General features: G+C 57.6%; 2 protein-coding genes across 9 annotated transcripts; one reads left to right on the top strand and one right to left on the bottom strand.

Annotated features, from left to right (window-relative positions):
• Positions 1-16: 16 nt before the first annotated feature.
• NTMT1 (N-terminal Xaa-Pro-Lys N-methyltransferase 1) lies at positions 17-27,701 on the top strand. 8 transcript variants are annotated; one of them, XM_032635682.1, is made up of 6 exons: positions 18,850-19,012; positions 24,030-24,090; positions 24,365-24,626; positions 25,041-25,253; positions 26,067-26,319; positions 27,158-27,545. In XM_032635682.1, the coding sequence occupies exons 4-6, from the start codon at positions 25,092-25,094 to the stop codon at positions 27,412-27,414; spliced, it is 672 nt and encodes a 223-aa protein (XP_032491573.1). In that variant the 5' UTR covers positions 18,850-19,012; positions 24,030-24,090; positions 24,365-24,626; positions 25,041-25,091; the 3' UTR covers positions 27,415-27,545. The 8 variants fall into 8 exon arrangements, with proteins under 8 accessions (XP_032491576.1, XP_032491573.1, XP_032491577.1 ...); XM_032635686.1 differs by lacking the exons at positions 24,030-24,090; positions 24,365-24,626 and adding an exon at positions 20,624-20,711; XM_032635685.1 differs by lacking the exons at positions 18,850-19,012; positions 24,030-24,090; positions 24,365-24,626 and adding an exon at positions 17-114.
• C6H9orf50 (chromosome 6 C9orf50 homolog) lies at positions 9,319-15,679 on the bottom strand. The gene is given in 11 exon segments (XM_032635302.1): positions 9,319-9,494; positions 9,898-9,984; positions 10,138-10,300; positions 11,819-12,106; positions 14,586-14,704; positions 14,808-14,986; positions 15,148-15,192; positions 15,194-15,323; positions 15,325-15,374; positions 15,376-15,600; positions 15,602-15,679. Coding segments are annotated over 11 exon segments (1,422 nt in total). The 3' UTR covers positions 9,319-9,436.
• Positions 27,702-27,808: the final 107 nt, after the last annotated feature.

Raw genomic sequence — 27,808 nt, 5'->3', positions numbered from 1 at the left:
GTTTTTTTCTCCAGAGACTTGAAGCTTAGCTGCTGCCTCCGGGATGAGAAGGGCAGGGCTCCCCAGAGCCCAGGCAGGGAACCATCTCAGTCAACACGAGAACCCCAGCTGGAGGTACTGTTATTATGCCCATTATATAGCTAAGGGACTGAGGCACAGAGGAGTGAAGGGTGGGCCTCAGTCTCACGGGAAATGACCAAGTCAAAATTTGAACCCATACTGAGCCACGGTACCTGATTTGATAGCTTTGGCCACAGAGAGCAGTGGTGTCACCACCACCATCCCCCACCTCACGGGTCAAACAATACAGTTACAGAGCCTGGAAGTGCTTCTCTGTGCAGGGTCTTATCTGCCAAGAGAGGGCGGTTTTAATGGGCCTCCCCAGGATGTCAGGTGCACTCAGTCTGGGGGGATGGGATGGGTGCCCGGGTATCAGGCAGATGCCACCCCAACCCAGAGATTTAGAATTCCTCCCTGGAAAATCAGATAATCAAGGAAGTCACATGCTGTGAAATGAGTGTGATCCTTGCCAGAAACTCACAGGGAGCACCAGAGAATCATCACACAGCACCTTACAGGCAGGGAAACTGAGGCGCAGGGCACAGCAGGGAGCCCCCTCGCCCAGCATTTATTGAGGGCCTCCTGTGTGGTAGGGTCTGGGCTGGGGACCTGTTCAGTCCCTGTGCTCCTAGAACTCCGTGTCCACTGAGAGTGGCCCTCTGTGCACCAGTCATGTAACCATTGCTCGGTTCTGATCCAGGAGGGCTTCCCTGAGGAGGAGACATCTAAGCTGAGGCCTGATGTTTAACAGAAGTCAGTGAAGCTAGTGGGAAGAGCATGTCAGGCCGAGGGGAAAGCATGTGCAAAGGCCCTGGGGGCGTGAAGGGGTCTGGCCTGCTGCAGAAGAGGGGAGAAGCCACGGAGAAGGCGGAGGGGCAGGACCTCGCGGCTTGGAAAAGCCTGCGTGGGCCAGGTCAGTGCCTGGTGGCAGGATAAGAGGCAAGGTGGGGGGAGGGGAGAGTGAAGGCCGGCAACCACGTCGGTGACACCCCAGGACTTCAGGTCTCCTTGGGAGATCCCTGGCTGGGAGCAGGATTGAGGTGGGAGCTGTCTCCAGCCCTGTCCTAAACCCAACTCTGTTGAGCTACTAAAAGAAGAAGGAAGGAGATCAAAAGGGAAAATTCACAAGTTAGATTTACCCGCGACTCTATTAAACCACCAAAAGCTGTTGGAAAATAGTATTAGGGTCTTAACTCCACAAACGCTGAAAATCCCAGCCTCGAAGGCCCGTGGAGGCCCGGCCCTGTCCACCCTGCACTGGGGTAGGAGGGAGGGGCCAACTGGATTGGGCAGCCTGGCCTGGTCTGAGGGCTCAGCCCACATGCAAACTGGGTAGACCTGGTGGCTCCCCAGGACGGGGTCTGGGCTTCTCACAAGTGTGGGTAGAGCTGTTTCCACCCTGGTCTTTGCCTTGTTTGTGGAGGGGGGAGGGGGGCTATGGGGGAGGGAGGGAGGATGGAATAGGGAGGGAGACAGTAGCAAGGGAAGGAGGGAAGAGGGGCGAGGGAGGGAGAGGAGGAGACCGCCTCGTGCTGGGTGGCAGTCTTCCAGGGGTGTCTGCACTGTGGGACACCCACTTTGGTTCCTTCCCTCAAAATAATATCAGATCCCGGGATGGTGGAGCCCGGACGCTGGCCCTGAGCCTGGGGAATCTCCAGGTGGGTCTCATCTGATCCTCACAAGGACTGGACCCCAGTCGTGAAGCTTGACCAGACTCCCAAGCCTGGGTGCTTGACCTGGGGCTCCCCACGCAGACTCTCCCTGGGGCTAACCCACAGGTGTACTGAGGCACTGTGTGTGTGTGTGTGTGTGTGTGTGTGTGTGTACCCTCACGCACACGTGTGTGTACCTGCGCACACATGTGTATATGTTAGGTTAGGTTAAGAGTTCAGACTGGCTGGACTGGCTGGGCTTAGATCCTGGCGTAGCCCCTTACCAGCTGTGTGACGTTGGGTGAGCGACCCTCAGTCATGGGGCGTATGTGAGTTAATCTGAGGAACCCTGCGGTACAGCCGTTGAAACAGAGTAACTGCTCAATTTTGGCTATTACGATTATTATTCTTTATTATTCCAAAAAGGCTGACTGTGGGATTCCTTTAGGAACACGTTCTAAACTGGAGGGAGGGGGGTCTGTGGATGGGCCTCAGTAAGTCCTAGAAGCTTCTAGAACTGACTGCAAAGCTTCGTGCGTGGGTACATTTTTCTGGACAGATAAGGTCCTTAGCTTTCGTCAGAAGGTTTCATGACCCCTCCCCCCAAAGTTGCGCCTTCCTTCGCCAGCGTCGATGGCACCCCCAGTGCTTGGAGGGCCCAACTTCTGGGGCTGCCTGTTGCCTGGGGTGGCTCGGCAGGGCAGGCGGGTGTCGGGCTGTCCTGCTGACCCACCACTGGCACCCACACTTGGGAGGCCGTGTGTGCCCAGGGATAATGAGCCCCCAACTCAAGGGGAATTATTTTTTAAGGTTGAGACAACGCAGCGCGTTGTATCTAAACCAGCTCCTTTCTCCGGGATGGGGGAGGCTCGAAAACAGATTTCAAAGGCGAGCTTTGAATAAACAAAACACAATAAAAATAACCCTTAGAACCCAAATGCTGAACGGCAGCCCCAGGCATATTCAACCAGCTGATGCCAGCCCTCTCGACAGGTACAGCCCACCAAGGGCACCTGCCAGGAGCCTCCATGCATCTGGGGCCTAGGGGACAGGCACCCACACCTGCCCCCCCTTGCCCCCCCCCCGCCAGCAGGCCACCTGGCTCAGCCCCACCCTCCAGGCCTTGCTGGGACTCCCGCCAGCTCCATCCTGGTGGCTCTGTCAGGCTGGAAGGGTCCTTTGCCCAATTTTCACCTGCTGAAGTCAGGGGCCTCCCCATCTGGCATCAGGGAAGTTGTGAGTATATGGCAAGGGGCAGTGCCCCTCCCCCGCCGGGAAATGTGAACCTGCTCCTGGGAGGTAGTGCAGCTTTGCAGGTTCCAACCTTGGTTCAGCTGTGTGACCCCAAGACGGTGGCCACACCTCTCTGAGCCTCATGTAGAAATGCAGATCATCACAGTACCTCCTTCACGGGATGGAGCTTTGGCTCCCTCCACGGTAGTCCTTGAAATTAGGACAGGAGAGAGGCTGTCAGGGAGGCCTGGGCATATATGAGCGTGTGGAAGGACCATGAGTCTCAGTACGCCAAGGCCAGGAGCCACGCCTGGGCCACCAGAACACCCACACTTGCTGTGACACTCTGGGTCTCAGTTTCTCCATCTCTACAATTCAAAGACCTTGAAAGAGCCTTCTCCGATTTCCCAGTTAGACTGACGAGTGGGAACACTAAGGGCAGAAAGTGTGTGTGCAGCACAGAATGGATATAAAATCAACACCAAAAATCAGTATCACAACACAAAAATACACGGGCGTAAGCACTTCCTTGAATGACGCACAATAACTCAGGAAGGTGCCCAGGAAACGTTGTTACCTAGTGGGAGGGACCAGGGCCTCGTGGGGGATGGCTGAGCAGGGCTTTCTTCTCTCTGGTTTCTGGCCTCTGCCTACCGATGCCGGGCATGCGTTGTTTAGTCGATACAGACATACAGGGGTATTTTCAAAGTCCCTTTGGAGATTTACTGGTCCTGACCTCCTGCCTGATGCTGACCCAGCTCCCAGGGAGCCGCCCTGAGGGAGCTGGGGACCCATGAAAGGATTTGGGGTCAGGACAAAGCCTGCTCCTAAGCCCATGTGTTACTGCCACCTCCAGCAAACCTCGTGGGCCCTCCTGCCAGCCCTCCCTGTAGCCCCAGCCCCGCATTCACCACAGTGTAATGTCTGTGTCCAGGACCAGCTATACAGTTTGCAAGGGCCCAGGGCAAAGTGAAAATGTAGGGCTCCTTGCTCAAAATTAATTAAGAATCTCAAGATGACGGCTTGAAACTCAGTGGAGGGTCCTTTTAGGCAAGCCCCTGTGTGGCTGACTGCAGGGGTCACAGACTGTGAGCCCAGCCCCATCTGTACCTGCCTGGCCACCGCGATGTGGGCTCCCTGAGGCAGGAGTGTGTCTGTCTTGTTCACAGAGCCTGGTACACGGTAGATACCCAATAAATGTGTTCTGTGAATGCATACGGGAGAAGGAACAAAACTGAGGCGTGGGCAGAGTTTACCATTGATAGGCAGCCTGTGTATGTTGGCTACAGTCCTGCCCTCCTGGGCCTTTCCCTCTGGGCCAGAGGAAATCTGGGGCTAGTTTTTCTGGAGGAGGAAACCCTCACCTCAGAGGAGGCAGCTGCCCGGGGCTCCCCTGCACACCTGCCTGTACATCCCTCATCACAGCACTTCTCACTGACGTCTCATCTGGAGCTCAGCTGTGTGACCCTGAGAAAGTGACTTAACCTCTCTGTGACCCGGTTTTTTCATCAGTAATATGGAGCTAAGGGTGTGCCTACTTCACAGAGCTGCGCCCTCCTTCATGGATCAGTAAGCTCTGAAGCATGGCAGTCTTTGGAGCGATGTCTGTACAAGGACCTGCTCGATAGCCTTTGTCACTGTGCCTCTGTGATCCCCGGTGAACTCTGAGCTCCGTGAGGGCAGGGCCCAGGTCTGTCTTGCTCACGTGGACTCTTGGTTAACATGATGGAATGGCTGTGGGCTGTCAGCAGTTACTCGGGAGCCATCCTGGGGACGCATCGTGCCCTGGAGAATGCACACTAGGGATCCGGGCTGCCTGGGCCAGCAGGTTCCTGGAAGAAGATTGTTTGGGGTTTGCTGTGCCCTGCAGCTGGGGGAGCTGGAAGCCAGCCCAGAGCCCAGATGGGGGCTCCCTGCGAGCTTGCGGGTGTCACTGCAATCCCCAGGGCTGCCAGGTGCAGACAATAAATCCGGAAACCCTGGCGGGTGAGTCATTAAGGGTCCCCAAGGCCTCATGATGGGAGATGGCAGATGAGCTGCCCCTGGCTCTTTGGGTCCAAGTGCCGCCATTCAAGAGGGTTCCAGAACCCAGCGCTGGGTCCAATCTCTGCTGCTGGCTCGGACTCCACCCAGCGTCCGAAGCTGGCTCCGATGGGCCCAAACGGCTCAGTGAACATCACCAGTGTCACCCCCTTTCCTGAGGCTGTTTACAGGGGAATGTTGAGGCTTGTGGAGGTGTCAGCACGCACTGTCTCCATGGAGGGGTTTGATGGGCCCCCGCAGGAGCCCCTGGAAGCTGCAGACCATCTGTCACTTAAGGCATATTTGGGAGGGAAGGACAACAGGACCCCAAAAGGCAGAAATGTCAGGGAAAGGGAGGACATGGCAGGGCAGGGGGTCGCGGGGAGTTAGGATAAATGGCACAGACAAAGGCAGTAGGAATGAGCTGTGCGCAGCCCCACATGGCCGGGGCAGAGTGGGCGTGTGTATGTGTGCCTGTCTTGGCTAGGGGAACTCCGGCCCTTCCTCCTGCGTCATCAACAGCCCTCCTGGGCCCCTTGCCCTACCCTGACCCGTGCTAAGAATCGTGGCACCAGCCTCGCTGTAGGGCCTGCAGCAATCACCTCCCTTCCTGCGCTCTTGGTCTGCTGTCTGGTTCTGACCATGCCTCCATCTCGCTGTCGTCAAAAGGCCCAGGTGTCCACCCCGTGCCCCAAACTGTGGGTTTGGTCCCCCCTCTGTGCCCCCAAAGCCCGGGCCTCCCCTCACAGCACTTGTCACTGTGTCCTGCAATCGCCCATTCGAGTCCGTGTCCCCCACCAGACTGTAGCGTCCTGAGGGCAGGGCTGTGCCTTACCGCGCTCCCAGGGCCCAGCGTGTGTGTGGCAAACAGTAGGTGCTCACCGAACTGCCGGCAGAATGAAAGTGAATGAGCCCCTGGGGCAGCTCATGTCCCCAGAGCTCACCGTGGGACCGGACCGGGACCGGCTCTCTCGGGCTCCATGTCTCCAGTGGCACCTCATTGCTATCCGAGCTGGGGGGCAGGGACCCTCTCTGACCACGCCCCTGTCTGGAGGCAGGCTGCCCTCCCACCTCCCCGCGGGTCCAGCCCCACCCTCTGGGCAATTCTTGAGGCTTGCGGCTCACAGGACCCTTTGCTTCTGTCCTTTCGCTTACCAGTCTCCACATCCTCCGCAAACACCACCTCCAAATGCATCTCTCTCCCTACCCGACCTTGCCCCCGTTCTCCCTGCCTCCAAGGTGCTCTTCATGCAGGAGCAAGGACCCGGGGCAGGAAGGGTCCTCCAGACCCCCCTGCTTGCCCTGGGGCGAGGGAGCCCCAGGATTGTACATCGTCGGCATCTCTTCCTGCTGAATTTGAATCCTGACTCCAACCCTTCAGAACGAAGTGACCTTGAGAAAGAGATGAACCTCTCTGGGTCTCGGTTTCCCAGCGACAAATGGTTGTGAGAGGACACGGGTGTGGGTGGCTGAAGGCTGGGCACTGGCATAGGACACGCGTGGACCTAGTCCCAGCTCCGGCTCCTGCGCTTGGCACGGCCTGGGCAAGACCCCCTAACTTCTCTGGTCCTTGGTTTCCTTATCTGCAAAGGAGCTAAGGAGATGCCCTTGCAGCAGGTGGAGAGGCCCAGTGAGGTGGGGACCGCCGGGAGAAAGGAGCATTTTCCTGCTTCTCCCATCACTTCCTTCTGCCCTGGGTTGGGAGTCATTCCTCCCTCCCCACCACCTCCAAAACTAGACCAGCTCCCACTGCCCCCCAGCCTGGGTTGGTCCCGGTCTTCCCATGGTCCAGGGCCGGGGTGTGGGTGGCAGATGGAATGGGGTGCAGGCTGCTATTGTGATAAGGGCAGACAGGAATTGGAAGAGACCGGTGGGGAGTACGCCTGCCTTGCCCACCCCCAGAGATTCAGGGGGGCTCTGAGCTTGTAGGCAGCAAGAGCTGGGGCACCAGCTCCAGCCACGGCCACTTACCCAGCCTTCCTGCCGCACTGCTCCCAGGAGCCCAGGCAGGATTGGCCACCTGCCAGCCCTGAGTGGAAATGTACCAGCGAAAAGGACCCTGCTGGGGACCCTGGGGAGGGGTCCATCCCCTCCCTGCAGCACTCCCTCCCCTCCACTCCCCCTTCTTGGTCACCCCACATTCAAGTTCAAGCTCTGCCTGCAGAGGGGCAGGGGCATGTTGGAAAGGTCTACAGAGGGCTGGGGTGGAGGTTGCATCTGCGGCCTCCAAGGCAACAAGTGGACTCTGGAATGTCGGGGTGGGGTCGCTGGGAGACCCTAGCTGGGGAGGACGTGCGCGTGTCCTCTGTGAGTATGTGGGGTTTCTAAGTGTCGTGGTGTGAGTCTTTGCATGGGTGTGGGTGTGGAGGTGTTTGTGGTGCCTATCTGTGTGCGTGTGTGACGTGTGTGCGCGACGAGTGTGTGGTGTGCACGTGGGGCGCGTCTCCGGGGGCCTGTCTGCGGCTGTCCCTGTGTGTCCCCGCGTTTCTGCTGGCAGTGGCGGGAGGGGAGGCTCGGGGCTGCCGCTGAAGGTCCTCTTGACACAGAATCCATGTTTGTCGAGGAGGGAAAGAGAGAGCGGAGGGAGGAGAGGGGAGGAGAATGGAGAGAGGGAAGGAAGAAATGGAGGGCTGGGGCGGGGGCGAGGGGGGCGATGCGAGCGGAAGGTAGGCCGGCGAGGCGGGCGGCGGGGAGCAGAGGGGTCCCCGAGAAACCGGGGTGCGGGACCCCGCGTGGCCGCCCGCCGGGTCCCCAGCCCCAGCCCACCGGGCAGGTCCCCGCCGGGAGGCCGCTGTCTGGCCGCCCCGCCTTGGGAGCCCCGAGGCCGCAGGGCCGCCCCCGGCCCCCTTCCCCGCCCCTGTGCGCTGCACGCGGGACTCAATCTTCAGTGCTCGTGGCTGACGGCGCTGATGCAAGCTTAGCAGTATTTTGGTTGAACAACGAAAAGCGAGAAAGAGAAGTTGGGGGTTGGGGAGCCTCCCCTCCCCGCCCCGCGGTCCGGCAGCGAACTCGGGCAGGTGGAAGGAGGCGGCGCGGCGCAGGGCCGGAGACGCGAGCGCCGCGCGAGGGGAAAAGTTTCCGACCCTTTAGCAAGAGGCCGAGAAGTTTCGGCCGCGCCGGGCGGCGCCAAAGCCAGGCCAACACTGCCCCCGCGTGGGCGCGGCGCGACGATGCAGCCGGTGGCCGGTTTGGGGTCCGCCGCGGCTCTGCCGGGGAAACTGAGGCTCGGAGAGGGCGAGGTGGGCTGTGCAAGGCCACGAAGAAAAGGTGCAGTAGAATCAGGCCTCCTCCGGGACCCGCAGGCTCTCCAGGAAATATAAGTACTGGGGGGGGGGGAGTGGGGGAGGAGTGAAAGTCCAGAAAGTGGGGATGGAGGGGATAGGTCATCCCAGGGATCGAAATCCCACTACACTCCCCAGTGAAGGGGAATGGTAGCACTGCCCCATACCATCCCCACAGTGTTGGTAGATCCATGGCCTTTTCTGGAGCCAGGGCCCTCCTTCGAAACAGTTCTCCCCCATCCACAACCCGTCCTGGCCCTAAAATCCCCACGGCCGGTCCAACCCAAATCCCAGCCTTTGCTATTCAGCACTGCGCCTGGGTGTGGATTCCGTGGCTGTTTCTTCACTGGCCAGGAGGTGGCGATAAAGACCTCGATCCCGGCCTTGGCGAGGGGTTGGAGCCGTAGCGCTGCTTCTAGGAGAGAGGGGAGGGGGCCAAACTTTGCCCAGCAGTTGGAACGCAGGTGTGTGGCAGGGCCAAACCCGGCAGACAGGCAAATGGGGGTGGAACTGCTGGGTCAGTGCAGCGGTCGGAAAAGCTCCAGGCAGTTCCTGCCACCTTGTCTTGCGCCACCTCCTGTGTGACCCTGAACACTGACCCCCTAAGTGGGAGAGAAACATCTGACCCCTGCCCACCCAGATGCTTGCCCTCCAGGGATAAGACTCTGGCCTGGGGAACACAGAAGACAAATGTTTGTCCCTTTGGCCACAGTCTGGATGCCCTCACCCCACAGGGGAGGTCGGCAAGCAGCCTTTGGTTCCCGTCCAAGATGGAGGCTGGGCTGGGGGAGGTTGGGGCAGGTGCCTGTTTCAGGTGTGGGCTGATCTAGGTTGACAGAGGCTTGGTCCCAGGTTTGAGATGTGTGGCAGGGTCTCCCACCCCCCAGAAGAGGGGCTCATTTGGAACAAGCCTGACCCCTGAAGATGCCTTGCCCCCCCATCTTCATCCCAGCTGTGACTCTGCCCCAGCCCTCCCCCTGGCCCAGGACCCCCAAAGACCAGCAACTAGGAGAGGTTTGTAAGGTGAGCCCTGACAGCAGATATCAGCCACCGGGGATGTGCGTTTATTTGTGGGTCAGGGAAGGCCTCTCCTCACCCCTCACCCGTGTCCACACCTGGGCTTGGGGACCAGCAGCCATTCACCTCTGAGCGCGACGTGATGTGGACGGCAGGGGAAGCTGGTGCCCCTTAGGGCAGCCTTGTTTCAGGACCGTGTGTGCAACACCAAGCTGGGCAGGAAGGACTCCTAAGGCAAGAAGGGGGACCAGCTGGGCGTTTTGGGGGCCTCTGGGCAGGAGATGGGGTTCCCTGGGCCCAGGGGGATTCTACACCACAGCCCGAGGGGGCAGGCACTGTGGTCAGCCCCATTTTACAGATGCGGAAACTGACACGAAAAAGACCCCACCGATCGAAAGTTAGGAGCTTGCGATCTGAACCCAGGCAGCCTGGCCTGAGAGCCCACCCCTTAGCCGAGCACATACGGGTGTTTTACCCAGAGCCCTGGTCACCCCACTGGGCACCAACCCCCACCAGGCAGGGGGGCTCCAGGTGGCTGGCTGCCAGCAGTTGCTCACTAGCTTCCGGCTCCAGGAACAGGGTGATTTGCCCACCTGCTCCAGAAAGGTTTTCAGGTGCCCCCACTCCGCTACCTCTGGGTGGTGGGCCTGGGGATGAAGGGCAGGCTGCTGTTCATAGAGGTGTCCTCAGAGAGGTGGCGCTTCGGCTCCAGGGGGGACCTAAGGGGGACAGGAGCCCATGAACTGTGTGGACCCTGAGTCCCAGGCCCACCCATGGCTGGCAGAGCCCTCAAGGGCCCAGACCACAGCTGGACAGGGAGGTTTACAGGATGAGGAGATGCATGAATCCCATCCCCTTCCACAAAGCCTCACAGGCCAGGCAAGTCCCAGCCGAATGAGTTGGCCATGGTGTCCTCCTTGGCCCTGGTATACAGGGCTTTGGGCAAACTCTCCAGCCATCTCCCGACACTCCCGAACACCTGCTCCGATGCTGCTGACCCGCTGGCTGTCCTGTTCTCGAGGGTGCCCTGCAGGACTGGAGGAGAGCGAGCACGGGTGAGATCTCTACCCAGGCGGGGCACCTATACCCCCCTCTCTCCTCCTCCCTCTGGCAGGCAAGATCTGGCAGAGTCCTGTCTCCATGGCAACCCAAGGCTCCCAGGGCCTTCTGGCTGCCTCCAGGGAAGGCTCTGGTTTTAAAACTATCCCGCATGACTGTTTCTGCCTCTATTACCGAAGCTGTGCCCCCTCCCCCCTCCCCACACCCCCACTCCTGCTTCAGCCCAAAATGGGCCCCATTTCCCACAGTCGGAAGGCCAGTCGTCCCACCATGTAAATCCAAGAGACGATGCTGAGAATCCTATGGGGACGGAGAGTGTTTCCTGTCCCACAGCTCCCCCTCCGGCTGGTCAGGAACCCCGAATTCCTCAGGATGGGAAGGGCTGGGACGCAGCTGCTGAGCTCCACTCTGGTGTTCTGGGGTATGACCACGGCCCAGTGGCTGTCAAGGAGGTGTCTCCCGTGCCAGCCAACGGCCATTCCCAAGAAACTTTCTCCAGGTGCTCCCTTTCCTTGGATTCCCAGGGGTGGCCAGGGGGCACTCTGGCATCTCTTTTCAGCTGCTGTGTCATCTGCCCTCAGGGCCTTGGCTGCCCCTTCGAACAACCAGAAGCTGGGCAGAATTGCAGCTTCCACCTCCAACTGCCTGTGACCCTGAGGGGGATGGGTCGGGTTCCTTCTGAATCCGCCAAGGTCCTGGATTTTGAGGGCTTTGCCCCCAGCGAGGCTTTGGGGCAGCCGATCCCTGAAAGCGCACACAGTCGGTGCTTAATAAATAGATGAGGCTGTTGGACTGCTGGATCCTGAGAAGAGAAGGGGCCGGGCAGATGGGGAAAGCAGGCCTTAGGAAAGATCGTACCAGAGCAAAGACGTGTATTCTTCCCACCGCTTGACACCCACTTCAGAAAACACTGGAAACTGTGCCAACACGAGCAAAGCTCTGCCTGGGGGCCTGGGCCTGGTGGTTGGTTCCTAGCTTCTTTGCTGGACCAGGCAGTGCCAGCCTTCCGTGGAGGCGTGACCTTCTAGAACTTTCTGGGCACCTCCCAAGCCAGGCTTCTGAGGTCTGCCTTCAGGGATATGGGAAAAGGATGCTTCGGGTGCCTTTCTTCCTACCTTCTCCAGCCCGTGGAGGCCATGTGCAGGGTCTGCAGGCTGAGGTTGTGGGTTCCGAGGTGGGCAGATACAGCGTGTGGGAACCCTTGGCAGTGAGAAATCCTTCCGTGGTGGCCAGGCCTGGACAGCCACTGTTTCCTGGGCCACAGCTGCAGCCTTGGGACATCTCTGCTGGACCTCAGACCCTCTACTTGGTCCTTGAAGGTCACCCTAACAGCCTCCGGAGAGGCCAGTTCAAGGGCCTCCTCCACAGGATCAATGGTCTCTTGGGCTTTTTGGCCGGCCCCTAACTCCCAGGACCCAGGGCCACAGCCTCTGCTCTTCAGGTTTCAGGCTGGAACTTTCTGGAGTCCTGGAGCTCCCCTTCCTGTCTGCTCACCTGCACAGCTGTGTTCCCAGTAGCGGAGCGCTGTGTCCCGTAGCGTCTCATCTGCAAACTGCACGCGGAAAGGGCAACACCGCCTGCGGTGCCCTGAGCCTTCCCCCGAGGAGCTGTGGGTGAGCACGGCCTTGAGCTTGGGGGCCTCTGTAGTGTGGGGCCTGGTGAGAGAGATGAGAAGGGCAGGGGAGGACCAGGGCCTGAGGCCCCAGCCCCTCATGCCACCCTGACAACACACATCCAGCAGGCCGGAGCTCCCTGTGGGATCCTGACAACCACAGCTGGCCTCTCCAGCCCATCAGCCCACCAGGCATCAGCCCACCAAACCCACACAACTCTGTGAAACACGATTATTATTCCCATTTTACAGATGAGGAAACTGAGGCATAGAGCGTTTTTGTTTTTCGTTTTTTGCAACTTGCCCAAGATCGCACAGCTGGTTCGGGGTGGAGCTGAGATCTGAATTCTGGTTCCAGAGCCAGTTCTCTTATATATCAAGCAATTCGGCAGAGAAAATAAGGAGATGAACTCCGGAGTCAGGCAGTCCTGGGTTTCAGTTCTGACTCTGTTGAGCCTGAGTCCCTTTGTCTGTAAAATTGGGATCATTGTTGTGCCCACCATACAGGGTTGTGAAGAGATGACAGAGATTGCAAAGCACCGTCCCCCGCACCACCACCCAGGCCAGGGTCTGCAGGGCCAAGGGTAAGCATCTCTAACTGAGAACCGTTCTTACGATCGTCAATTTCAATTATGCCCCTTCCCAGTCCTGTGACATGGGGCAGACTGCCCTCAAGTCTCCATTTTACAGTTTTCCCTTTTAAATTATGTACTATGTATTGTAGACACGATAAGAGCATCCTTATAAGAGTCTGGTGAGTATCAAATAACTTACGTGAGGCATCTGGTACAGGGCCTGGCAAGGGGCCTGTGCTCAACAAAGGGGATCTGTTATGGGTACATTTATTAATTTCAGCCTCCAGAGCAAGGCTGCAGGAGGGCTTGCTGGATTCATCCACAGCTCTGTTATTCAGAAATGCCACATTTGACCTTACGTACAATGCTTATTGATATATCTGACTCCAGGTATCTGTCCACATCTTTATGTCCGTTTGGACACAGAGGGGACGCTTTTCATAAGCCCATTGAAGAGCCAGGCATCCGGGAGATGGCCAAGACAGTGTCGGCTACAGGCATTGGGACCTAGTTATGCAACAGCTGTTTGCTTATCCATGCCTGCTTGGTGCTGGCCTCAGGACCAGCCAAAGGCTTGCCCCAGCTGTGCCCACTGGTCTGAAATCTCAGCGTCTCCTCTCAAATGCTGCTGGAGCGTAGCTGTCCCCAGCAGGGCCTACTAGGGAACCCCACACACCTTAAAGTGCTCAAGAATTAGCTCCTGAATGGGAAACACTGTGAAGGTATCCATCCCTGTTGTTGCTTACATTCAAGATAATGAGTTCCACACTCTTATTTATTACATCTTATGAGAAGTAGTGTGTTTATTTGGTCCGATTGATTTAAAGTTCCTGGGTTGGCAAATGTGTTTCATTTCTGGCACCTGCTCTGATCCACTGGTGGTGTCTGCCTGGAGCACTGTGTCAGGAAGGGTTCTGAGGCTCAGTGGGGGAAAAGTGCTGTGATCAGTTAGTACTGTCTGCCATGGGTCCAGGATGAGAAGGAATGGCAGGTCTAGTGTATTTCCTCTCCCTGGTCTTTAAACTCATGGGCGATGCTCTTCACCTTTCATCCATGTTTAAGCCTGTTTAAGCAGGAGGAATTATTTCTGTATTCTTTCCCCCCTCCATTAGAGCTACAGCATCTAGGCCCAGTTAAGCTCTAATGCCCAGGCTCTTCCTACCCCCATCCCTTATTTTACTTCCCCCGATATGTGACATATAGTAAAAGCTAATAAAGATTAGAGGAAGAAATGGATGAATGAATGGGGGGTTGTGTGAAAGGATGGAAGACTGGGTAGCTGGGTAGGTGGGTGGACAGATAGATGAATTAATGAAAAGGTCTTTTTTGGTTTTTTTGACCGCACCACGTGGCTTGCAGGATCTTAGTTCCTCGACCAGGGATTGAACCTGGGCCACAGCAGTGAAAGCACCAAGTCCTAACCACTGGACCACCAGGGAATTCTCGAAGAGGTCTTAATACAAGGATTGGATCTTAGGAGGATGGGCACACGTATGGATGCATAGGTGGGTGAATGATTACGTAGATGAGTGTGTAGACTTGTACATGGCTTCAAGACTAAAAATGGATAGCATCCTGGATTTACAGGTGGATGGAAGGATTGGTAGATGATCAGTCACTGGATTTATGGGTAGATGGATAGAATTGTGGGAATTTGGGAATGGCTGGCTGGCTGGCTGGCTGGCTGGCTGGATACGTGGATTAATGGATCAACAGGAGACCTGATTCATGGGTGGATGGATGGATGGAGAGATTCACGAATAGGTTTTAAAAGACCTGGTTCACAGATAAGATGTATGCAAGGGTGAATGGGTGAATGGGAGAATGGATATATGAGTGGATTCATCGATGAATTATGAAGGTGTTGGTAGAAGACCTGATTAATGGGTGGATGGATTCACAGATGTTGATGGATGATCCTTGAACAGGTTAGGAGAAGACCTGATTCATGGATGGACACACAGATGGATGAATAGGTGGACAGATGGATACATTCATGGGTGAAAGGCAGAGGAAAGAAAGGAAGGAAAGAAATGCCCTTTCTCCCCACTCCCCTACCCCATCCTCCCAGAACGCAGATTGGTCTTCTCAACCACGGTGAATTGTGAGTGATCTCTCCTGAAGGGCCCCAGGGCAGGTATCTGATGGAGCAAAATCTTCTTAAGACTATTCTTGAAGTACAATGACTGGCCCCTTGAAGACAAATAGGCCACACCTGGCATGAGTGACCCAGGGTCCCCCATAGTCAGAGCATTGATGACAACCCTGTCCCCACCGGCAGGTCACTGACACTTACCCCAGGTCTGGGAGGAAGGAGTAGCGGGGACACTGCGGAGGACTTCCAGAATGTTCTGACACACCCCTTTGATGCTGTGATGGTGAGGATGCTGGGAGCCAGGAGGAGGTGGAAATAGTTCTGAGTCTTCTCTTGGGGACAATCCTTACCAGGCTCTTCCTGGTTGCATGGCCTTGGGCCTCAGTTTACTCATCTGTACAATAGGGGCAGTGGTAGACCCGCCCTCCAGGGGTGGTTGCCATCGCCAGGACTCTGCCAGGCATACTCTGCTAACACTGCCATTATTCTACGCCAGGTGGTGGGACCCCCACCGGAAATGACTCAGCCCCCCCGTGGGGGCCGTAGGGGCCTCACTCGGTGGTCGCGGCTGCTTCGCAGACTCAGGCCCTGAGCTGGCGCAGGAACTGCCGGGACCGGCCAGGGAGGAACTCTCCTAGGAGGTCGCCCATAGAGTCGGGGTTCTCCCTGGCCGAGCCCCTGCGGGGGTCCTCGCACTGTCCAGGCCCGGGGCGCCGGTTCCCGGGGCTCGCCGGCCAAGAGCATCGGCGGCGGCAGCAGCGACCTCAGCCCTTGTCCGGCTCCGGGCCGCCCGCTGGGCCACGGCGGGCAGGACGAGCAGGCGCGACCGGGGGCGCCTGACGCCCACCCCGGGATCCGTGGGGGAGGACTCACACGCGGAGGCCTCCCACCACTCGGCGCCGCCCTCCGAAGCCCTGGAGCCCCCGGAGGCCCCCGCGCCAGAGGCTGCTCGGAACTCGGGCAGCAGCAGCCTCGGCAGCAGCGGGTCTCTCTCTCCGTCTGCGGTCGCCACCGCCGGGGAGCCCCTCGGGCGCCACCTGCTGGGCACAGGAGCTGGGCCGACGCCGGGGCATGTCTGGCCCTGCGCTCAGCCCAGGGCATCCTCAAGCCAGTGGGGGCGGTGCCGTGTGAAGTGGAGAGGAGGGCGTAGACCAGCCTCCAGGCCGTAGCGCCCGGAGCGGGACAGCGTGGTTCGGGGCTACTACCACTGGCTCGCCAGACAGTAAGTGGCTTCAGGCTAGAGCGTCCCGATGCTCTGTCTCCTCACCTCACGGAAAAACGGTGACGGTGAGAGTACGCACTTTTTGAGTTACTGTGACGTTTAAATGGCTTAGAATAACGACAGGCACGTTGTACGTGCACAAGGAAGCCTAGCTGCTGTTGTTATTATATTTTAAAATTATTATTTAGGATTTAGTCTCAGTTCCACTACTTATTAGCTGTACCCTTGGGCAAGCCAATTAATTAACTGCTCTCAGTGCCCTCATCTGCAGAATGGGGATAACCCAGCGCCTGCTCCTTTGTGAGAATGAAACAGCACCACATGGTAGAGAGCACTTAGCATCTGGAGTGTTCAACGTGCTGTTACTGTTATTAGCGCTGAGGTGGGAATTGGGAAACCTGGAACCAGCTTGAAAGGGTGACCTGCCCTGCAGCTGCCCATTCCTTCTGGAGCCCCAGAGTCCCTTCGGTGGGAGCTTAGTGAAAATACAGATGCCCCAGATTCCGATTCAGAGGTCTGGGGTGGGGCAAGACATATTTTTAACAAATTCTCCCTTTGGGAGACAGAGCCCCAGCCCCGCCCCCCATTTCTTTCTTTCTTTTTTTTTTTTTTTTTTGTGGTACGCGGGTCTCTCACTGTTGTGGCCTCTCCCGTTGCGGAGCACAGGCTCCGGACGCGCAGGCTCAGCGGCCATGGCTCATGGGCCCAGCCACTCCGCGGCATGTGGGATCCTCCCGGACCGGGGCACGAACCCGTGTCCCCTGTATCGGCAGGCGGACTCTCAACCACTGCGCCACCAGGGAAGCCCCCCGCCCCCCATTTCTGACCCTGGCATCTCAGATCCTGCTTCCTCCCTACCACACCCCACTCCCAGATTGTTGTCAGCTCTGAGCTGGTTTCTAGTGTCACATTCACCCTAGTGGGGCTTTGGGGCGGCGCCGGAGACGGTCCCCTGACGTTAGAGCCCCCTACCAGGTGGGCTGCTCCTTGGAAGAGCCCGTCTTCCCGGCTTGGTCCCTCTGCTGGCCCCTCCCTGCTGCCTCCATGGCCTCTTCAGGGTCATTATGATCCACCCCTCACCCAAGGTGAAGTGGGCACTGAGGCTGGGGGGCAGAGGGCGGGGCTGTTGTGCGCAGGATGCCAAGGCTGCAGTCACAAGGGAGCGCGGGACTCCTGGCCAGGGCAGCCAGGCCCAAGCCAGGGATGGAGGGCCCTGGGTTCAGCTACCCTCTCTGGATCTGGGAGGCTCAGGTGGGTCATGTTTGGGCTGGGTGGCTTTGGAGGTGGAACTTCCACTAGAAGCCTGGGTAGTAAGAATGCGGTGGGCCTGGAAACTACGAGGAACCAGTTGTGAGTCCATGCTCTGTTCCTGCTTGCTGTGTGGTGTTGGATAAATCTCTCCTTTCTCAGGGCTCCATGGTAAAATGGATTGTTGGGCTCCACCTGTGACTCTTGGCTGGGAGGGGGCAGGGAAAAAGCTTGTATTGTAAAACTTGAGTGGGGGACGAGTGTAGTTTGGACCAGTAATTTCACTGGCCTGGTAGGATTTTACAATTTGAAAATGAATAAAATGACTTTGGAATTCAAATTACAAGATGTCTGCCTGGAGGAGGCATCCCAGACAATGTAATACATTTCCAAAAATACTCCTCAACCAGGGATGGAAGGGCATACCTCCTTGGGAAGACAGAATATTGAGTGGGGAAGGTGATAAATTTTTATATTTATTCTAAGGGTTTGTGAGTTTTTAAAAAATGGATGAGGAACACCAGACTACCTAGATGATTTCTAAGGAGGCCTCCAGCCCTTACATGCTGCAAACATTTATTGAGCATCTACTATGTGCGAGGCTTGGGAATTCAGAGATGCAAGAGGCTTTGAGGTTAGTGGACTGGCCAGACCTGGAAAGACCTTGGAGTCCAGGTGTAGGGAAGGGAGTTTGTCTTCCATTGACAGGAAAAAAAGGTAGGGGTGGATTTTTAGGCACCCCTAAAAAAGCTAGGCTCAGAGCTGCCCCCCAAAGATTATAGAACCCTCCAGATTGAGATTGCCCAAGATTTATCCCCTTGCCATAGTGACATGGAAAATGAAGCTTGGGAGAGGAGCCCAGGCCAGGGGAACCAAGTCTGACCTGCAGTGCCCTAGCGAGGATGCCACATAATATGGACAGATTTGGGGGACTCAAAAGCAGGTGGGGCTTTTCAGGGCACCCCCCCCATAGCTTTCTCTTCATTAGAGCAAACACATTTTAAGCCCCTCCTTTGTGCAACGCCCAGAGGAAGGCACTGTAAATCTAAGCCAGGATGTCAGTTTAGGAAAAAGGAACTCATGGTGAATATACTGTGAGTATTATGACATAGATGACTATTACGATGAATATTATGAATCAGCTTTTATTTACTGAGGGCTGGCTCCAAGCACAGGGCTGAAGTCTTGACGCATAACATCCCACAAATTTAACCCTCAGAGCATTCCATCTATCTGGCAGAAGTGGAGACTGAGGCTTGGAAATGTTCACAAGGTCTACCTACCTGCAAACTCTCATTTCCATCAAGGCTGCTTCAGGGAGCGCGCCAGAAATTCTGTGTATGGCAGGAGCCTAGGGGAGGGCAACCTTTTGGGAACAGAAATTTCATGGATTTGCTCTGCTTATTTGGAGTGGCAACCCCTTGGCACTGTCAAGGGTATTTTTCTTCCTTTTTTTTTCTTTTTGATCTGTATATTTTAAGATATTAATTGTCATGGGTGGGATTAAGGCTTGCATAAGGCTCCCCCTCCCCTTTTTACCCAGTGGAAACTCCACAGAACGCTCGTTTTTAAAAGTCCAGCCTTGCCGCCTCCTAATGAGCTGCAAGCTGGAGGCGGGACAGGGTCGGCGAGGCGGCTTTTTAGAGCTGGGGAGCTCTTCCCGGGACAGTACTCGAGTTAGGTCCGGAGCCCACGGGGCGGAGCCCGATGCGGCCCCGCCCCCGGGAGCCCGGAAGTGACGTAGGCGGACAAAGGCGGCGCGCGCCGCGAGGTGTAGCGTCTGGTAGAGGTTAGGTGGAGCTGCTTGGTGGCTGCTGGGGTTTTCGCCGCCGCCGCCGCCGCCGCCGCCGCCGCCGCCGCCGCCGCCTCCGCCGCCTCCGCCCTCCCTTCCTTTTCCCCGTCCTCTTCTCCCGGGTCCTAGGAGCCCCCGCGTGGGGTGAGTAGCGCGAGGCGGAGCGGGGGACGGCGGCCGCCGGGAGAGGGGAGGCCCCGGCCCCCAACGGCCTGGGCGCCCTGAGGCCCCGGCTCCTCACGTGACCGGGGCGCGAGCCGGCAGGGCCCCACGTGCGCACTCCGGGGAGGTCCGCCGGCAGGCCGGCCGGCCCTGGGCCCCAGGTGGGGTGGGAGGAGGTAGGCCGAGGCCCCCCAAGCCTGATCAGGGCACTCCCCCACGCCGGCCCCCGCCGCAGCAAGTTCTTTTCCCTCTCTGAGCCTCAGTTTCCCCTGTGAGAAACGGGTAAGGAGAGCACCCACTAGGAGGGTGGGTGTGAGGATTCAGTAAAATGCTCAGATTAGAGTCGGGCACAGGGCAGTTCCCGGTTACATAGGCGTTGCTATCATATTTCACCTTGGACCCGACCCCAGTTAGGGGTCAACATAGGTGCCGCTCAAAAGACAGCCCGCCGCGAGGAGCCCTTGGAGCCAAGGTCAGCCTGTTGGCAGAGAGGCTGCCATATCAGAAGGCCCAGACTTTGCTGCCCATCAACTGTGTGATCTCTCTCTGGACCGTGGTTTCTCTGTGCAACAAGGGATAGAACCAGCTGGTGTCAGAGTTTTTGCGGGTGGGGCTGGGCAGTATTGCACATGGTCTGGATGTATGGAATCTGCCCAGTGAGATGGGATGAACCCCTGGGAGAACTAGGGCCTTGACCCAGTAAGAAGTCTGGATTCCGTCCTTATTCTATTCCTGGTTTTCTGTGTGTGTGCAGCCCTCCATGAGTGGAATGGTTTTTCTCTCTGTGAACTAGGGACTGTGGGAGGGTTGAAATACATGTAGAATGCTTTGGTGGAGACTAGAAGCCGTAGAATCACAAAGACAGAGTCACCAAATCCAGCAGCGTTTCCGTGCTTCCGTGGATGGGAAGCTCACTCCCCTCTGCGGATTGGCAGAGCTGAGTCACTGGAACGACCACCCAGCAGTAACAGTCATGATCCCTTAGGTGTGGCCAGTACTCTGGTTTAGAGGGCCTTTCAGCACATTTTCTCATTAGGGCTTCACACTTGGCAGAGAGAATCGATGAGAATCTCATCTGACAGAGATTTTTGGGATTAATGCATGCCCAGCAGTGTATGGATCACTTTATGCTTGTATATCCACGTTTAATCATCACAGCCTTCCTATAAAGTCAGTGTTGCTGTTCCCATTTTATAGATGAAGACACTTAACTGAGGTTGTGTCTTATCTGCGCTTACACAGCCAGTGAGAAGCAGAGCCAGGATTCACACCTGGTTCATTCAACTCCATCAGAGCCTTTGTTTTTTTTTTTTTTTTTTTTTTTTTTTTTTTTGCGGTACGCGGGCCTCTCACTGCTGTGGCCTCTCCCGAACGCACAGCCCAAGCGGCCATGGCTCACGGGCCCAGCCGCTCCGCGGCATGTGGGATCCTCCCGGACCGGGGCACGAACCCGCGTCCCCTGCATCGGCAGGCGGACTCTCAACCACTGCGCCACCAGGGAAGCCCAGAGCCTTTGTTTTTAAATCCCGCTCCCCCCACCCTGTTTTTTTTTTTTGGTCTTCTTTACTCCCTCCCTCCCTTTCTTTTTCATAGAACACCCTGCCATTCTCAGAAGTCCAACGGCTGTCCACACAGAGCCAGGGAGAACAGGCCCTGTCCACGAGGGTGTGGGAAGGAAGAGGTAACATCAGGCAGGCTCGTGCCTCCCGATGCTTCCAGGCTTTTCCTTAGAGACTGGTAAATGAGGATGAGATGAGCCTGCAGAGCCTGACGGTGACAGTTCCAACCCCATTCTCTTCCATGGATCCTGGGAAAAGAGTAATAGCTGGGGCGGCTGGCCGGGGTGGCCCTGAACACCTTGGAGGGGGGCGTGGGTGGGTGGCCAGATGATCATGAAGGATTCACAGACACATTCCACTTGCTGAGGAGCCGAAGTTCCCTAGGAGCAAAGGGTCTCACTTCCCCTCCAAGCTAGCCCGGAGCGCACGAAGCCAGACCGCCCAGGCCCCTCCCCTGTCCCTGGGGCCATGTGGCTCCTTCCTTGCCGTGATCCCAGCAGGGCAGAGTGCAGGAGGACCTCCTGCGGGTTGACTGACAGCCCCGCCCTTCCCTCTGACTCCTAGGGACCTCCTGCCCACCTCAGTCTGGACGCTGGGAGGCAAAGTGTAGACAGGGCCCCAGAAGTCATGTTTACTAATGAATCTAAGCTGTTAGGACAAATGTCAGGGTTATACTTGCCATTTCCCGGCCTAGATGTGCCTCCCCTGGCTTGTTCCTAGAATGTACCCGTAAGTGGAATTCTTGTAAATTGGGTTATTCGGGGGACCTTGACATTTAAAGGAAGCATGTTGTAAGCCTTTTGGTAAAGCAAAAAATTGTATCGTCAGTAAAGGGCTTCAGTGATATCAGGTTTGAATGATTCGATTTTTGTCTGTAGGATTTTCTTAAAAGTGGAGAATGACTGGCCGCACAAAGGTCCTTCTGTGATTCATTCAGCAAAACCAGTTAGTGAACACCCACCTCGCAGCAGGTGTGAGGCTAATGGTGTAGACTTAGCATCCCTGGGCCTCCTGGGAGGGAGGGCAGACAGATAGGCAGAGAGAGTACAGCCAGGGAAGCGTCTGGCCCCGGATTTGTTCTGTTCATCTGATCGGAAGGGAACTTTGTTGAATACCTATGAGCTACATGAGACGCAGGAGAAATACAGTGACACGTCTCAGGGTGTCGCCACTGCTTTCTAAGGAGTTCCCAGTCCAGTGGGGTGACAGACGCGAATACAAAACCGGAAGTTTGTGTGAGGGGGACAGGGCCGAACTCGCCGTGCTCGTCCGAGTGGGAGCACTGCTGTGTGGCCGGCTTTGGTGCTGTCCTTCCTGGATGACAGCGGAGGGGCTGGGAAAGAGTTGCCGTGGTGCCTATCGGCGGGGGCTGGGGAGCCCACTTGGCCTTTCAGACCGCGTCCGCATAAGCAGCCCCCAAGCCCAGGAAAGTGAATGGTAACATTCAAGCTGGTGGCTCCCTTTCCTGTCAGTTCTCAGGGAGCTACGGTGACACTTACTGTGCCACATCTGCATTCTCGGGGACTGGCAGGTCTCCACGTGCTTTTGCTTGTCATGTTCCTCGAGGGTGGAACGAGAGTTCATTGTCACAAGCAGCCGCTTCCTCCTGTGGGCTGGGGCGCGGGTGTGGGACACGGCCGTGAGCCAGGGCTAGGGGCAGTATTTAGAACTGAGGCCCCCCCAGCCCGTTACCCCAAAGGGCTCTTGGGGTGGTGCCATAACTGGAACCGTCCTCATTGGAGTCCCAAGCCCTGTACCTGAACAGGGAAGGGAGGGGATCCGTCTGAGAGCTGATTCGAGAACCTGAAGGGGGGGTGGGGAGCCAGGGGTCTCTGGGGGCACAGTGGAAGGGGTCTACGGAGGGTGGAAACAGTGGCAGAGTCCAGGTCTAAGGGCGACCCTGGTGGGGCCTGTGGATGCTGTCGGCTCCCTCCCGTTCCGCAGAAGGCCCGTGTGTGACCCCTGTCCCCGGGGAACGCCCGGGTCCACGGAAGGAGCCGGGTCCGGGGACGAGGCGGCGGCCCCCTTCCCATCTGTTCCCAGCAGCCAGGCCAGGCCCTCCCCCGGTGCCCCCACTGGCTGGCTGGCGTCTCCAGAAAGGGCTGGCCGTGGCAGAAGTGGAATTGCATCAGGGAGCAGCATTTCTGAGTTGTTTGGCTGGGGTGGTCCTGCTGCTTCTGGAAGGTTCCTTGTCTTCCAGGACAAGTTCAGAGTGCAGGTGTATGTTGGAGGCTAACTACAGACATGGCAGTGAAGATCTTCAGCGTTTCTTATGTTTTGTTCCCCTTCGCTTCTGGTCTCTAAGTTATGTGTCGAAGGCCCGTGCTTGTCCTCGGGGCACTTTTCTGTTACTTCTCTTGAAGCTCTTAAAGCACTTCTCGGTCTTACGGGGGTTTCAGCTGGTTTTGAGGACCATACCGGGAGGTCAGTGACTTAACTACAGCCCCGTGGAGTGCTATAAAGGGGGCGGAGTGAGCCCCCGGGAGCACAGACTTGCACAGCTTTCCTGGGGGACTGGGGGGCTTTCACCCCTGTACTGAGGGACTCCTGTGGCTCGGTGCCGGGATGCAGTGGGGAAAAGGCAAGGGCCTACCTCGGGCGCTTCCATTCTAGTGGAGGCCAGACGGTCAGTAAACTGTCATTTCAGCTAGAAATACGCACTCTGAAGGCAGGAACCACGGGGATCGGGTAAGCGTGTTGGAGGAAGGCACCTTAGACTGGTCAGGGAAGGCCTCTTTGAGGTGACATGTAAGTGAAACCCTGTGTTGAAAATCAGCTGCTCACGGGGGAAGGCCCAGGGCTTGGCAAACGCACGGGCCCCCTGACCTTGGGTAGGATGCCACCGTGTGCATCGCCTCCCTCCTCTACAGGGGGCTCGTGGGGTGCCTGGGTCGCGGTGAGTCGTGAGGGTCCAGTGGCCAGCGAAGAGTGCGCAATGCGTGTGGGCAGAGGATGGGTGGCTGCTACCCCCGTTGTCTCCTGGCACGGCCCTGCCGTTCCTGCACCGTCGCCACTCAGCCCCCGCAGGCTGGGTCCCCGCACACCCCTGCCCTTCAGAAACTCAGCTGATCAGTTTCCCGTTGTTGACAGACTGGACCCATGGCCCCAGGCTGCACTCAGGGCGCTGTACTCCAGGCCCTGTCTGCCAGGACGGGCTCACCTCCCACACTCTTTTCTCTGTCCACACTGCAGCCAGCCCGGCCGTCCGCAGCCCTGTGTGTGGCACGCGTGCCGTGCCACCTCTGCTCTGTCCCTGTCCCCTTCCAGAGCATTCCTTGTCCTCCGGGCCCGGCCTTCTCTTGGCCGCTGCCCCGCCTGCCACTCGGAAGGGACTCCTCTATCCCTCAAGTTCCCATAGCACTTTCTGTCTCAACGAGAGTCCTCATTTCTGCCTTGTGTTCTCGTTGGTTCCATTTCTTCCCTGTCTCCCCTGCTGTAAGCCTCTGGGTGTTGAGCTTTATCTGGACAAGCCTCACAGCAGCTGGAACAGCCCTGCGCACGGTGAGCATCTGTAGATGAACGCGGTGCCTCGGGAGAGGTGTGACCCTCCATCCCCTACGTGGTGTGGCCCAGCTGGCTGAATGTGGCGCTCGCGGTGGGCCTCCGCTCTGCCATCAGGGCCCGGCCGTCTGCTTTCACTCTCCCCTGTAGCCCATGCAGCTGCCAACGCAGCCTTTCAGAGGCACACATGTCAGGCCACTCCCTGCTTAACCTAGAGTAGTTCCGGCTCGCTGTTCTTTGCTGTGAAGTCGGAACTAGTAAACATGACCCTTAGGACCCCGAGTTTCCCGTTGGAAGGGCAACGCACGCACCTGTCTTCCTGGAACAGTCTTCTTGGTTGCTGAGCGAACGCTTCCTCATCCTTGATGTTAGCTGGTGTGTCACTTCTCCTGACACCTGTGCTCTGCCAGCACCTTGTACCTCTCCGCAGCCCTCACACATGCCTGATCGTGTGTATCCGCCTGGCCGTCTCCCTGTTCACAGACAGCACCTGGCACAGAGTCAGGCTCATGGGTAACCGTGGACTGGACCCCCAAGTGAGCTTGTTTCTGCGCTCGCGACGGAGGAAGGGAGGCGTGGGGCTCCTCGGGCCCTGCTGGGATCACCCGGAATGTCCGCTGTAGGAGGCTTGGGTTCCTTGCTTTGTTTTCATTTCTCTTAAGTGTAGATCGGGGTTCTCTGTACCTTGGGTTCAGAAGCCACTGAGTCAGGTGTCATGTAGGGTAAGGAAAGAACTAGAAGCCAGGACTCTGGATGTCCTGCTCTGACATGAAGATAGCTTTGCAAAATGACTTGAATGCAAGAGACGGGGGGCAGTGCCCTCTAATGGGTGGAAGCGGGTTGTGGGACACTGGCCACTCCTCTGCGTCAGGCAGGATCGTGTGACCAGCAGAGGCATGCGGGGAGCCCGGGGCCCTCAACCTGGCTGCCTCCCTCCTTTTTGTATTCAGGGACACCGCTGCTGAGTCTGGTGCCTGAGCAAAGACGTGGCTGGTGACAGCATGACGAGCGAGGTGATAGAGGACGAGAAACAATTCTATTCCAAGGCCAAGACGTACTGGAAGGAGGTCCCAGCCACCGTGGACGGCATGCTCGGGGGGTATGGCCACATCTCCAGCATCGACATCACCAGCTCCCGGAAGTTCCTGCAGAGGTTTCTGAGGGTAGGCAGGGCTGCTGTGCTCTCCAGGAGGAGAGGCGGTGGCGCCGGTGGCACTGCCTGCTCTGCGTGGGGCGCCACCTTCCCACTCGCCGCCACAGGGTCACCCCAGTGTGTCCACGACCCAGGCCTTGAAGAGCGGGTGGGGCGGGGTGACTCACAGGCTTTGCCCCCAGGTCACCCGACAGGAGGCAGCTGTTACGCTGGGGCCTCTCGGTGCTGGAACGGAGCAGTCTCCTCACAAACTGTTCTATTTTTCCAGAGGCAAAACCTTTGCTCTCCTGCCGTGTTTGCAAGCATCTGGGCTGTGGGTGTTGGCCGTTCGGCCAGCACTGGCTTCTCATTCCTCGCCCCGCCACCCTCCTCTGTGCCAGGCTGGCATCGCCGTGGCCGGAGCCTCCCTGCCTGTCCCTCAGCAAACACTGAGGCTGCTGCTTGCCCCCTGCTCCACCCACGTTCCATCTTCCCAGATTTGTTCACTGAGTGCCCTCTTCCATCCTTTCACTGCTTGAATTCTTTATTCTCTCTCTGCTGCTGTCCTTTTAATGGGGTCTCAGGAGTGACAGGAGATGAACGCACCTATTTGAGTTAACACCTTTAAGTGGAGGTTGGCTTTCACGTTAGGAACATGTGGCCCAGAAAAAGGCTGTGCTGTGCTTACGCCCACTGCTGGCCCCACCGGTGCCAGCTGCCGGCCTGTGCCCAGGCCTGATCTGAGTAGTTCCAGGGGCTCGTGAGGAAAGGCCCCTTCGCAGTGACAGGGTCCCTGTGGCTTTCTAACCCTTCCTTACAGTCTGTGCCTTCTCTGCTTTTTCAGGAAGGCCCAAACAAGACGGGAACCTCGTGTGCCCTGGACTGCGGAGCCGGCATCGGCAGGGTCACCAAGACGCTGCTCTTGCCCCTCTTCGGAGTGGTGGACATGGTGGACGTGACAGAGGACTTTCTGGTCAAGGCCAAGACCTACCTGGGTGAGGAAGGCAAGAGAGTGAGGAACTTCTTCTGCTGCGGCCTCCAGGACTTCAGCCCGGAGCCGCTCTCTTACGACGTCATCTGGATCCAGTGGGTGATAGGTGAGCATCCCGCACCCCTTCTCCACCTGCCTGCACATCTCTCACCGCAGAGGCCGGGCTTCCCGAGGCCGTGGAGCTGAGGCTCTGGCGCTGCTGCAGAGGGCGGCCAGCGGGCGTTCCTCGAATCCTCCCTGCACTCGCCAGGACTACAAGGTTCACTTGCTTCCGTGTTTTGTTTCAACTCAGTACCTGCTGTGACCCATTTGGGGGCAGATTTTGTGGTCGAAAAGTTTTAATTGTCAATAACTTGCTGCATTCAAAGAATGTGGAAATGAGTTTTCATAAGAAGGGGCTTTCAGTAAGAGGAGAAGTTGAAGCCCTGGCTGCCCCTCTGCTGTTCGCGGTGAGCGAGCCGTTTTATCACGCGGTCCTGCACCCACTTGGCCTGACGGCGTACCCAGGGTGCTCTCCTCGGCTGCCGACCTAGCAGCAGGCCACCTCCCCCAGGTGGGCGGCCCAGGCCTGCTGGGAACACGCTGGATTCGCCCTGTATTTTGTGGTCCTCAAAAGCCTGTTAGGAGTCGTGATGTAGGGAAGGAACTCTGTTTGGTACACTCCGCTGATCCAGGCCTAGGAGGGGCGGGTGGAGTGTAGGTGCTGGGCACGGCCTGGAAGTCACCCAGTCAGGGTGAAATCCCAGCAGCATACATTGTGATTGCCCTTGGGTAGGTGACTTCTGAGCCCGTTTCCTCTTAAAATGGGCTTTGGTAAACCCCTCCGGGCCGTTGAAAGCCAGTGGCCCTGTGTGTTCAGCACTGAGTAAGTGCTCAGCAAGTGGACACGCAGTGGCATGGAGGGGCTGGCATCCTTCCCTCGTGACGGCCTCTGCCTCCCCCAGGCCACCTGACCGATCAGCACCTGGCCGAGTTCCTGCGGCGCTGCAAGCGGGGCCTCCGCCCCAACGGCATCATCGTCATCAAAGACAACATGGCCCAGGAGGGCGTGATCCTGGACGATGTGGACAGCAGCGTGTGCCGGGACCTCGACGTGGTCCACAGGATCGTCCGCAGCGCGGGCCTCAGCCTCCTGGCCCAGGAGCGGCAGGAGAACCTTCCAGACGAGATCTACCACGTGTACAGCTTAGCCCTGAGATGAGCGGGGCTGGCAGGAGAGAGGGACCAGTGTGGGTGGGGAAGGACTGACAGCTGCATGCGGTTCACACGCTCAACCTCGATGGTTCGGGGGTGCTGAGCGGGGCCGCGAAATATACCTGTCTGCCGTCCACTCACTATACAGACTCTTATTAAAAAGGCATAAGGGGGGCTTCCCTGGTGGCGCAGGGGTTGAGAGTCCGCCTGCCGATGCAGGGGACGCGGGTTCGTGCCCCGGTCAGGGAAGATCCCACATGCCGCGGAGCGGCTGGGCCCGTGAGCCATGGCCGCTGAGCCTGCGCATCTGGAGCCTGTGCTCCGCAACGGGAGAGGCCACAACAGTGAGAGGCCCGCATACCGCAAAAAAAAAAAAAAAAAAAAAGGCATAAGGGGACCCA

Source organism: Phocoena sinus, chromosome 6 (assembly GCF_008692025.1).
Source record: "Phocoena sinus isolate mPhoSin1 chromosome 6, mPhoSin1.pri, whole genome shotgun sequence".
Lineage (NCBI taxonomy): Eukaryota > Metazoa > Chordata > Mammalia > Artiodactyla > Phocoenidae > Phocoena > Phocoena sinus.
The sequence above is the reverse complement of the archived record's forward strand: the minus strand, read 5'-3'. Positions and strand labels throughout refer to the sequence as shown.

What these genes read in the sequence shown, in the direction of transcription:
- NTMT1 (XM_032635685.1), top strand. Translation starts at nt 25,092, where the DNA reads ATGACGAGCGAGGTGATAGAGGACGAGAAACAATTCTATTCCAAGGCC. An exon ending in TCCTGCAGAGGTTTCTGAGG is followed by an intron (nt 25,254 to 26,066) that starts GTAGGCAGGGCT and finishes CTGCTTTTTCAG; the next exon opens with GAAGGCCCAAACAAGACGGG. An exon ending in CTGGATCCAGTGGGTGATAG is followed by an intron (nt 26,320 to 27,157) that starts GTGAGCATCCCG and finishes TGCCTCCCCCAG; the next exon opens with GCCACCTGACCGATCAGCAC.